General features: G+C 37.0%; 1 protein-coding gene and 1 non-coding gene across 2 annotated transcripts; both read left to right on the plus strand.

Moving 5' to 3' along the window:
* The first annotated feature begins 6,520 nt into the window (after positions 1 to 6,520).
* LOC149847471 (zinc finger CCCH domain-containing protein 38-like) lies at positions 6,521 to 8,962 on the plus strand. Its single transcript, XM_089998434.1, has 2 exons — positions 6,521 to 8,124; positions 8,562 to 8,962. Exons 1-2 carry the CDS (start codon positions 7,849 to 7,851, stop codon positions 8,598 to 8,600), a joined length of 315 nt encoding a protein of 104 aa, XP_089854560.1. The 5' UTR covers positions 6,521 to 7,848; the 3' UTR covers positions 8,601 to 8,962.
* Positions 8,963 to 11,654: 2,692 nt separating this feature from the next.
* Positions 11,655 to 11,727, plus strand: TRNAA-UGC (transfer RNA alanine (anticodon UGC)). Its single transcript has one exon. It is a non-coding gene; the product is annotated as a tRNA-Ala (tRNA).
* Positions 11,728 to 13,142: the final 1,415 nt, after the last annotated feature.

Genomic DNA, 13,142 nt, shown 5'->3' on the forward strand with positions numbered 1-13,142 from the left:
CAGCCGATTCTGATTCTGAACCGAATTGAGCTGAATCAGCCAAATTTTAACCAGCAAATGACACATGGCAAGAAAATTATTAAAAACTATTTAAACCATTTTTAAAATTTATTTAAAAATAAATCAAATCAGCTCAGTTTCATATCGATTTTTGGCCGATACGATATGAATCGGCCGATTCATAACGATATTGACAACACTGGTTTTATGTATAACCCATTTTGCTTTGAATATTTGTTCCAATAGATAACATGTTAAAAAAATTTCGGCTTCATTGCATACATCTTTGTGTAATTTTAAGCTGTTCTTTTCTACATAAATCTTGGAGCAGGTGATATACCAGTTGATGCTTCTCTCAGAGAACCAGGACTGTGAGCGTCAGAAAGCAGGTTTCAAAGTGGCATTTGGCTTCTGAATCACCTGTTCAAGCTCAAATTGGGACAGATAAACCTGATGCAGGGATAATGAGTGACGCTTATCATCATAAAGGACCAATGATGGATGGGGATTCTTCAGTAACTGTAAGCACCCTTGCCAGAGGCTGGGGGAACATTGAAGATGCAACCAGAGTCCAGTGGATGGACAAGGACTGTGGAAATGGAGACACTGCTTACACCATATGGTATGGAGATCAATGTTATGCTACAAGGATGTCCCCAGGTCTGGATGAATGGAGGCCAGAATCTCAAGGTTCTGTTCCTCTGTTCTTAAGTTACAAGAGGGATCACTGCATGGGAGGAAGTGAGTGCAGATTCCTCCATGAGAATCATGACTGTGATAGCACAAAGTATGCCAACAATGGCCCAACAGAAAGGAATGGTAGTAGACAAGAGAGAGAAAGACTTTCAGGGCATTTGAATGGTGAAATGCATACTGATCCACATGAAAGACATCCTCAGTGGAAATTCCCTCAGAATGATAATCTTAACAAGCATGATGCAGAATGGGAAAAAATATCTGCTTCTTTCTGCTGCGATTTTAGGGCTGACAAGTGCTTCAGAGAATCAGGACATAGGTACATCCATTATGGAGTTAGGTTTGATGGAAATGAGGATTTGCCTATTAAGGAACAAATACAAGAAAGAAAAGATTTGGAGAGGAAGGAAGATTGTGAGCAGGGTTGTTGGTGTTAAAATGTAAACTGTAATATATATATATATATATTATTTAATATTATTATATTTTCTTTTATTATTTTTTTTCTATTTTTCTTTATTTTCTTTTTTAGCATCTAGTTCAATAGAAACTAGATATTTGATTCAGTCAAGTTCCTGTTGGAACTTGACTGTGCAAATAGCTGTTGGACTGTAGTCCAACAGCTATAATAAATGCTGTTGGACTATAGTCCAACAACTATAATAATAAATGTTGTTGGACTGTAGTCCAACAGCTATATTAAGAGACGTTGGAATCCAACGTCTCTTTTGGAGAGCTCAAAATGAGCTCTCCTCTCTCTTCCACTTTTTTGTATATATAGGGGTGAACCCCTTCAATGTAAATTATCCATGCTTCTTAAGCATTTTGTTCATGAATAAAGTATTATTTATTTTTCAAGTGTTCTTCCTTTTATACCCTTTCAAGGGTCATGCTTGTAGTGTCTCCAATAGACACTTGTTTGTGAGTTATTTGTGCATTTGTTGAAGACCACCATTTCATTACATGGTATCAGAGCTACGAAATCCTTAGATCTTGAAGTGCTTCCGCCTCGATTTCCGTGCCACATTTACAAAAGGTGTTTCATCACCTTGTTCTTGGCTCAAGAAGATTTGTTTGAAGAAAGGCGAACTTGTGCTACAAAAAATTTTGGTTTTGTATCCTCTCTTATTCCTTTGTCTACTCTTTTCCTTTTTTTTTTATTTTTCTCTCTCTCCTCCTATTTATTCCTCTCTTACCCTTGTAAAAGATGGATGACAATGATAAGATCACCATCATTCCTATGAAGCTAAATGATACTAACTATGTAACGTGGGCTTCGATTATGAAGCACCATATTTGGGGAAAAGGTTTATGGGGTATAGTTGATGGTTCTGATTTGGAACCTAAACTATCTCTTACCAAGAAAGAGGGTGATAAAGAGGTTCCTCTAACGGAAGAAGAGAAGAGTAAGGCGTTAGCCACTTATGAAAAGAAATGGAAAGAATGGAGGATAGGGCATGCAAAAATTATGTCATGGCTCATCAATAGCATAGACATTAAAAAATGCTCTAGTCTAGCTAAGTTTGAGCATGCCGATAAGGCTTGGGAATACCTCAAAAACATGTATTCCCTTAAAGATATTGCACATGTATGCAATTTACAAGATAAAGTTCGGACAATGACTCAAAAAGATAAAACTATTCGAGAATATTATAATGAGTTGTCCGAACTTTGGGAAGAGTTGGCTCTTCTTGAGCCCAAATGGCATTGTGCCGAAGACATCGAGCTTTGCCAAAAGCAACTCGATATGGAACATTTCTATCAATTTGTGAATGGTCTAAGGCCAGAGTTTGAATCCACCAAATCGGCCCTTTTACATCGTGGAAAAATTCCTTCTATTATTGATACTATAGAAGAGCTCACTATGGAGGAAAATAGACTTAGAAAAAGTACTCCAAAAGTTGATGATGACTTCGTTTTAGCTGTATCTAGACCGGGGAATCATACTCGTACTTACAAGCCGCCTCATTTTGGAAGGCAAAACGACGACTTTGATAAAATAAAAGTTATTTGTCATCATTGTCATGAACCGGGGAACTATAGGCCTCAATCTCCAAAGTTAAAAAGAAGAGAAGAAAAAAGAGTTGCATCTGTTGAATCTGAGTCAAAAGATCAAGATGCACCTGTGTCTATGGCTCAACTGATGGAAATCCTTCAACCTCTTCTCAAAGGGGTATCCTCCTCAACCGAAGCCTCAACTGGAGCGGCAGTTGCATCTTTTTCCGGTCCAGGTAACTTTCTTTGGCTTTTAGATTCTGGTGCTTCTTTTCATATGACCCCAAATGTTAATAGTCTATCCGAATGTCTTAAAAATAACTCAAGTGTGTCAAAGGTTTTTACAGCCGATGGCACATCTCTTGAAGTAAAAGGAATAGGATGTTTTGAAAATCTTCAAAAATCCAAAAGATTTTTTATCCCAGAAGTTAGATATATCCCTAAACTTAATTTGAATCTCTTATCTGTCTCGCAAATATCTGATTATGGATGTAATATCTCCTCTTCTCATGGTTGTTGGGTACAGGATCGCCAGTCAGGGAAGCTGATTGGGGAAGGCCATAGAGAAGGAGGACTTTATTACATGGACTTTTTGGAATTACCCAAGAATGCATTTTGTTATAATATTAAGAAATTAGAATTGGATTTATGGCACAAAAGGCTTGGCCATCCTCATATGTCTAAAATTCAATATTTTCCAAGTTTGGAAAAATTTTGTAATTCTGAAAATTTTTCTTGTAAAGACTGCATTCTTGGCAAAATGAAAAGGTTACCATTTCTTAGTAGAACTTTTGTTTCCTCACGACCACTTGAGTTAATACATTCAGATGTTTGGGGCCCCGCACCAGTTATTTCCAAAGGTGGTTATACATATTATGTCATTTTTGTTGATGACTTTTCTAGACATACTTGGATTTATTTTCTTAAACATAAATCTGATGTCTTTGCTAACTTCCAAATATTTCATAAAATGGTTAAAAATAAGTTTCAAAATGATATTTCTGTTTTTCGTACTGATTCAGGGGGAGAATTTATGTCTAACGAATTCAAAGACTATCTCAATTTACATGGTATTACACATCAAAGATCATGTCCACACACTCCACAACAGAATGGCCTAGCCGAACGCAAACATCGGCACATTATGGAAACTACTAGGACATTGCTAATTGCAAATCAAGTTCCAAAAAGTTTTTGGGCTGAAGCGGTCCTAACTGCCACCTACCTCATTAATAGGATGCCATCTTCCTCATTAAAGAATACAACTCCAATAGAAAAACTTGTTAATTTAACTCCAGATTATTCTAGATTAAGAGTCTTTGGATGCAAATGTTTTGTTTTCACCAACAGAAATGACAAACTCTCTCCTCGTGCAATCCCATGTGCCTTTTTAGGATATGCTGATAATAAAAAAGGCTACAGGTGTTTCGATTTTCAAAATGACAAATTATATGTGTCAAGAAATGTATCTTTTTTGGAAAAAGAAAGCTTCTTTGAATTTGAAAAATCCAAGGATGTCACCGAATACTCGTTTTTAATTGATCCAACTTCAAAATCCAATGAATGTGATGTTGGATGTGACATTGACAATGATCAAAGTCCTATTGTTGTTGAAAATGATGATAATGAAGAGCAAATCCATAGGGATGTTAGTCTACAATATTCAAGACGTAGAGAGCAAAATCTTCCATGTGCATTACAAAAATACTCTGAAGTCTCACCTAGAAGAACGTCTAGAATCTCTAAACCTCCAGAAAAATTTGTGTCTTATGAATCTTTTTCACCCACGTATAGGGCCGCCATTACATTAATACAATCATATGTTGAACCATCATCCTATTCTCAAGCAAAAAATCATATAGAATGGATAGAAGCCATGAAAATAGAATTGGATGCACTAGAAAAGGCCAATACTTGGACGATACAGGATATTCCTCCGGGTAAGAAACCTATAGGTTGTAGGTGGGTATACAAAGTCAAAACCAAAAGTGATGGGACCCTGGAAAGATATAAGGCTCGTTTAGTAGCAAAAGAATATGCCCAAGAGTATGACATCGATTATGAAGAAACATTTGCTCCTGTGGCCCGTATGACCACTGTTAGAACTTTAATAGCCTTGGCCTCCATTAGAACATGACCTATCTTTCAATTAGATGTCAAAAATGCTTTCCTGAATGAGAATCTCGTTAAAGAAGTATACATGGAAGCCCCACCTGGTATTAGTATCCCTAAGTGTAAAGCTCTTCGTCTAGAAAAAGCTCTTTATGGTCTTAAACAGACTCCAAAAGCCTGGTATGACCGATTTAGTCATATTATGCTTGATATTGGTTTTCAACCTTGTTTAACTGACACTGCTTTGTTTGTTAAGAAATCTGATGCAGGCATCATTATTCTTCTTCTTTATGTGGACGATATGATCATCACCGGAGGCGACAAACAGGGAGTTGCAAATATCAAATCTCTTCTTAAAACTCACTTTGAAATGACTGACTTAGGTTTATTAAGATATTTTTTAGGCATTGAAGTTGCTTATTCCCCTCGGGGGTATTTGATATCTCAATCTAAATTTGCTCTTGATATCGTTTCCAAGTCTGGAATTACAGATGATAAGAAAGTAGACACTCCAGAAGTTGTCAATGTTAAAATGAAAATTGATGATGGAGAACTTCTTGATGATCCTACTCCTTATAGACAGCTTGTTGGAGCTCTTTCTTATCTTTTCATTACTAGGCCAGATATAACTCATGCGGTTCATACAGTCAGTCAGTTTCAGCATGCTCCCACCTCCGTGCACATGGGAGCGATTTTGCGTATTATTAGATACTTAAAATCCTCTCTTTCACGAGGACTCTTTTTGTCTGCTTCATCTTCATTAAATTTAATTGCATATACTGATGCTGACTGGGGAGGTGATCCCAATAATAGACACTCAACTACTGGTTTTTGTGTGTTCCTAGGTGAAACCTTAATTTCGTGGAGGTGCAAGAAGCAGCAGAAAATCTCTCTTTCCTCCACCGAAGCTGAATACAGAGCCATGGCAACCACCACTATGGAGGTTGTTTGGCTCAGACGATTGCTAGCGGATATGGGAGCTAAATCAACGCAAGCTTCAAAGATGTGTTGTGACAACATAAGTGCGATCTACATTGCAAGCAACCGGACATTCCATGAGCGCACTAAACACATTGAGATGGACTGTCACTATGTCAGAGAGGAATACTTACATGGAACCATTGATCTGCCATATGTTACATCAGAATATCAATTAGCAGACTTCTTCACCAAGCCTCTCGCTGCTCCCAGATTTCACTTCCTCTTAGACAAACTTTCGCTCATTGTACCGTAAGTTTGAGGGGGAGTGTTAAAATGTAAACTGTAATATATATATATTATTTAATATTATTATATTTTCTTTTATTATTTTCTTTTTCTAGTTTTCTTTATTTTCTTTTTTAGCATCTAGTTCAATAGAAACTAGTGGAACTTGACTGTGCAAATAGCTGTTGGACTGTAGTCCAACAGCTATAATAAATGTTGTTGGACTATAGTCCAATAGCTATAATAATAAATGTTGTTGGTTCCAACGTCTCTTTTGGAGAGCTCAAAATGAGCTCTCCTCTCTCTTCCACTTTTTTGTATATATAGGGGTGAACCCCTTCAATGTAAATTATCCATGCTTCTTAAGCATTTTGTTCATGAATAAAGTATTATTTATTTTTCAAGTGTTCTTCCTTTTATACCCTTTCAAGGGTCATGCTTGTAGTGTCTCCAATAGACACTTGTTTGTGAGTTATTTGTGCATTTGTTGAAGACCACCATTTCATTACAGTTGGGACCTTGAGCAGAGAGGAGATAGAGAACCACTTATCATTTTTTTGCAAGTGGCTGTTGCCAAAAAGGATCATCTTGCAAGTATTCTCATCATGTTCCTACTCATGAAACTTCTGTTAAGAGGTCAATAGATGAAAGTTGAAGTATTAGGCTGGATGATCATCACAGATCTTCAGGAGAGTTTTATTCTAAATGGGGTGTCACATCAGAGAGTGATTCTCAGATCTCCTTACATTGGGTTCAAAGTAATAGTGGTGGGGGAGATGATATTGGTGACTCAAAGAGTGATGCTAAGTTATTTGATTGTCCAGATTCAGATAAGAGAGCCAATAGAAAATGGTACCATCATCGTCATGGAAGAGAAGAACATGGGCACCATCATGTTTTTACAGCAATCGGAATCCAAAAGAAGATATCAAGCATCAGATTTTGCCCAAGGAAACTTCAGTAGCCCCTCTAGTTAGAAGCAATCAGCATTTCAATGAAGTTATGTATTCATGTCATGACAGTGTACCTCATGAGACTGGTGTTCTACGACCAAATGTATCTGTTACTCCTTCCATGCATCAACATGCTGACAGCACATCGTTGCCTACAAGTAATTATGATATTCATGCTAGTGGTACCATTCTTAGTCAGGCAGACCTCCCTGCTGGTAATGCTCCCACAGTGTGTTGGCCTGGGGAAGGCATTAATCTGAACCAGACGCCACTCCGTAAAGGTCCTTTGGATCCACGTATTCGGGTTCAATTGTCTCAGGAGAATTTAGTTCAGAAATTTGCACCAAAAACAGATAATGTTGATTCCTCATCCAAACATATAATTCCTGCATCATTTCAAACAAAACCTAGTACAGCAAATCAGTTTGTTCAGCTATCAAACATCTCAGTGCCACTAGCCCAGATATTTGAAACTGTTAAGCAAAATCCCACAGCTATACAATTCTCTAAACTCTGCTGCTTCTGCTACTTTGGCACCTTCCCACCCATTCGCCTATTCGAATATCGTATTGCCTCCTGCAGAAGTCCCATTAGTTCAGCCTAATCACAGCCTACGGTCTCAAAGTAAGCACCCCATAGCAGATAGCATAACCCCCCTTAATCAATCAAAAACTAATATGCAGAAAGCTTTTGTGGGTGTTGTACTGGATGTGGATAAGCATCAGGCCGACAACAAGCTAAATGAACAGATTGTGATGGATGATAAGGGCCAAAAAGATGAAGGGTGGTAGGGCTCATTTCCCGAGCCAAACAAAGGTCTGGAGGGAAAAGAAGGGTGCAAAAAATGTCAAGAACATTGTGGGGAAGAAAAAGAAACTGAGAAATAATGGACACTCATGTTGATGCTGCCAATAAGGAAAAGAAAAGTAGGGAAGCAAAAGCACTGAGGATGTTTAAGTTTGCGCTAGCGGAGGTGGTGAAGGAGTTGCTGAAGCCAACATGGGAGGATGGCCACATGAGCAAGGAAGCCCACAAGACCATAGCAAAGAAAGTAGTTGATAAGGTGACAAGTACACTGCAAGGGCCTCAGATTCTTAATACCCAAGAGCAGATCCATCAATACCTTGAATTTTCAAGGCCAAAACTTGCTAAATTTTTACAGGTAAATCTCTGCAATTTACAATTTTGAATGGGACATTCTCTAATTTCTTGCTACTTGCAACTTGGAATCAAACACACGGGATTATAGTGTCTCTATATTGTGTCAAATGTATCTTCATCATCGTGATCATCATCATCACATCATGTCCCATCTGTATGGGGCCAGCCATGGCACAAAATACTGTTTATGTTTATTGTGGTGCATTGAAGTTCCAAAACAGATTTCTGTTGCATTATTTTTTTTTTCTCTCTCTCTCTCTCTCTCACACACACACCAAGAGTTGTTAATGTATAGCCTCCATAGGTAAAGTAAAATCCATGGCCTGTGCTGAATCAGATCCTGTAATGTCCTGGGGAGCTGTTTTTGGTTCTCGTTTGGTCAAGCTGTTAGGAATTTGAATAAGATGCTAACAGCATCCAGCTTTTGTTCATATGCAGGCATATGTTGACTTGTTAAAAAAAAACTTGAAGGCTTGAGATACATGGATCGTATCGTTGGCAGAAGAAATCTTTTGAAAGGCAAATCATTAGGTTAAGTTTTCCTAGTACTATCGTTGAAGTTTTTATACATCTTATATTGCTGTGGCAGATTAGGCTAGTGAAGCCTGCATTAGTCATTATATAGATAGAATCATAGTTTTGGTGTCATTTTGTTTATTTTTTTAATGCACATGTGCATGTCACATGAGAAAAATAGAAAAGGACACGCTCCATTGCATGCATGTGCAGAATGACTGAAAATGGCAATTTGAGCATGGTGACTCATGTATGTCACATTCTTCTTTCCATTGTTGTCAGTATTGCACTCTTTTCGTGTTTATTAAAAAGACAATTTTGAAGCAATTTTTTATTGGAATATGTTAATTGTTTCTGTTTGGTTAAATTTCTATTACAATTTCATAATTTCCGGTAATTATTCTCTAGTCTTAGAATGATAATGCTTCTAGGATTAGAAGTAAAGGTCAAGACTGGTAGATATCACCTGATAGCTTTGTCACGTGCTAAGATTAACCTCTCAACAAATATGCTTTTCTCATAGGATAAAAAATATCCAACACTCTTTTGTAGATGAAAAATAAAGGACCTGTAGGATCATGCCAAAAATTCATATTGCTTATTTACTAAAAAACATCTTCTTGATTTTGACGGATTTTTTTAAAATCTTTTTCATTAATTTGAACTTTTTAAAAATTTGATTTCTTTATTATTAAGTTTAGTGTGATATAGCGTTTAATTTATTATCTTTTTAAGAAACACAACTTAGGAAAAAAGCCACCTAATCTAATGTATGTTTTTTTTTCTATTCAAATCTAACGTATGTTTTTGCTGAATAAAAGATGATGAAATACATCTGTAGTCTCTAAGTTCAAATTAATTGAAAAACACATGCGAGTATGATTTTTGCACTGACCTAATGAAATAAATCTTGATGAATTTATTCCTCTTATTTAACAGTTGCATTTTAGTGCAATTTGAGCTATTTACATCTTATTTTTTCCCTCCGTGGATTCAAAAAGCGGATAAATGGACCTCTCTTTCTCTCTCTCTCTCTCTCTCTCTATATATATATATATATATATATATATATATATATATATATATATATATATATATATATATATATATATATATATATGTGTGTGTGTGTGTGTGTGTGTGTGTGCGCACGCGCGCGAATGAGCCCCTCATGGATGGGGTTTTGAAGAAATTTGGCTGGATCGCTCTCTAACTAAGCCCAGAGCCCTCATCTTAACTTTGAATAGCCTGTGTACGCTCATAGGTGACTGGTCACCTCAGAAAAAACCCTAAAAAAATTGTCCTTTACTCTTCTAGACAAGGCGTAGGCAACCCAATTACAGTTACCTTTCTTGTAGTGGAGCTCTAAGTCGTACCCTTGGATCTTGGCAATCCACGTTGGCTGTATGGGGTTCTGATGTGCTTTTCTATCAAGTATTTGAGAGCCTTGTGGTCGGTCCTAGCCACAATACGGGTGCCACTTCTCTGTGGACAGGGCCACGTGACATGCAATAGATGGTTAGAAATGCTTACAAATTGATCACATGTCCCCTTATAGAGTATATATTCCATCCTTGGTCAACCCTTGAGATTGTTTTTCTTTGAATGTTGTTGAGAATGAGAATCCAGTCCTGCAGGAGGCGCTTGAAAAAGGAAATTTTCTGAGACATCATTCGAGTTAGCATCAAAGACCATTTCCTACTAAGAGATTGGTCATCGTGCTTCCGAAAAAGCTTAAAAGCAACCAATTTCAACAACGCCCTAACACAAAGTTTTGTGAGTGCTTTGTACCTCGACATAGCACATGTCACAGTTGGAGGTGAGCCAATGTCGGTCATGCTTATCGATTAATAAAACATTGTTATAGGAGATGAAACTACCATACACTTACAACTCGCGCACTCCATTGGTAGCTTTGCTCCTTCTAAGCATCTCAACCAGCCATAACAGCAACATCCGCTTTAGCCGACCTTCAACTAGCTCACCTCACACACTTCAGTCGACATTGAACCAGCTCACCTCACACGCTAGGCCAACCATCACTCTTGATCCTAACATTTGGTATTGATGCTGTTATGTACAAACGCCTTTGGATCTCCATGGTGCTTATTTTTTTATCCAATCCTACCTTATGGATGAATTCAATATGTTCAAGATAGTGGGAACTGGATTTTGGATCATGTATCAATGAAAAAACATGATCTTATTTCCCAAAAAAGAATGGCACATTGTAGGCCATGATTTTTGAAACCTTATAAAAACCTACCTATGTGTCATGAGAGGATGATCTAAGAACCGATTGCTATTAACCTAAACATGTAGATCACATCTGTAAGGCTAGTTCATGAAAAAAAAAAGAGGGAAAAAAAGTTGTAGGAATTGTATATATATATATATATATATATATATATATATATATATATATATATATATATATATATATATATATATATATATATATATATATATAGAGAGAGAGAGAGAGAGAGAGAGAGAGAGAGAGAGAGAGAGAGTACAAAATTGATATGTGCTAAATGGGTTTTTGTGCCTTCTAGTGTTTTTTCGCCCATAAATGTGTTGGGCATGGTCAATTTATGAGGAATCCACACCTGGATCATGTGTTTTTGATGAAAAAAATGATATTTGGAGCCTTGAAATTTATAAAGAGTTTGGACCGTTGATTTTTTTAACCTTATAAAAATTCAGCTCATGTGTCAGAATCGAACACTCCAAGAGCTGAACCCTATAAAATAAAGTACATAGATCACATCTGTAATTCATAATTTAAAAAAAAAATAAAAAACCCTAAAAACTCATTCTTTATTTTGCACCTACCCATTACTCTCTCTCTCTCTCTGTATATATATATATATATATATATATGTGGAAGAGAGAGGCTTTCACAGTGCTAAGGTACGCCAGAGAAGAGGACAAATGCATCATGAAGTGGGGATATAATCAATCACAATAGTTAACATTTTTTATACTTTTGTACAACTTAATGGGCATACAAGTGGGGATGTAGCTCAAACGGTAGAGCGCTCGCTTTGCATGCGAGAGGCACGGGGTTCGATACCCCGCATCTCCACACTCATTAATTTCCTTTTTCTTCTATTCCTTCCCTTTCATGTCATTTCAGTATTTTTATATCCGAGTTTCTGAAGAGCTTCATCTCATGTGGCATATGCTCATTCGTCGTACCGATAACAAGGGAGCAAGATTGTTCCATTTTCAAGTCATTCCTTTTTTCCTCTTTAGTTTGAAATATATATTTTTTAATACTGATGCTCGAATTTGTTTAACGTCAACCAATCAGTAGAATCAGCAAGAAAAAAATTCTTTCGTTAAAAAAAAACTAAAATTGTCAAACAAATTTTCAAATATCTCAGCGTTAGTTTTTTTTCTTTTTTCTTTTTGATATCGAGGTTCTATTGGTAAGGGAAAAAATCCCACAATCAATTTAAAATATTTTGTTTTATGAAAGAATCAGCACACACACACACACACACACACACATATATATATATATATATATATATATATATATATATATATATATATATATATATAAGATACAGCTTTGTGAAATAAATTAGCATGACCAGTTCTGTTAAAAATATAAAAGAATTAAACAATGTATCAATGTTGCAATAATTTTCTTATAAGATTGTGATTTTTTTTTGTAATTTTCCAAATATGCAGTGATAAGAAAGATCACAATATTTTCGATAATTTTTTGGATAATATGGAGAAACCATGCCACATTAACAAGTCCAACTACAATTGCACCAACTTTTTTTTTGACAGAGAAAGCTGGGGTTAGGCAGACCCTTACCAGTTACACAATCATACCATTTGGGGGTTCAAACTTGCAATGTCCCAACACAAGGTGATGTGCACTAACTGCTGCTGCCAGGCAAGCGGACACCCCGTTGGTACAATTGCACCAGCTCACTGCAATACCAGTGGGGGTCGCCAGCGTGGCCAATGGGGTGGTTGTGAGGGTGCTGTGATAAAGGCCCCAGATCAAACCTCGATAGTGTAAGGGTGTGTCCGTAGCTTTTAGATGTAGATCATGGAAGGCATGGTGGTCGTGGGGCCCCACCTAGGGTTTTTGTCGCTTAGGTGAGGGTTTCTCATCACTAAAAAAAACTGCAATGCAAGATACTGAACCCAGTAAGCAGAAAAAAAACTTGTTGCAATGTAAGGTACTGGTACTGAACCGAGTCGAGCCAATGCCTTTTTCATACGTTGTTGGAAAATTCTGCAGGTTCCATTGCATGATGCAAACATGGGAGCCACTTTACTGTAGAAAAGCAGCCCCTAAAATCATGGCTTGTCATTTCGCAACAGATGAGCCTATTATTCTTCGGCATGACCGAGTCGTGCTAGGTCAATTTGGGTTGGGTCAGGTCTACCTAAACCCCACTTTCATCCCTACTCTGCAGTCTGGCACAAAATATGAATGAGACATATGCAAGCATTGTCTACCTAAACCCCACA

This window comes from Nuphar pumila, chromosome 2, assembly GCF_984573655.1.
Source record: "Nuphar pumila chromosome 2, dmNupPumi1.hap1.1, whole genome shotgun sequence".
In the NCBI taxonomy this organism is placed as follows: Eukaryota; Viridiplantae; Streptophyta; class Magnoliopsida; order Nymphaeales; family Nymphaeaceae; genus Nuphar; species Nuphar pumila.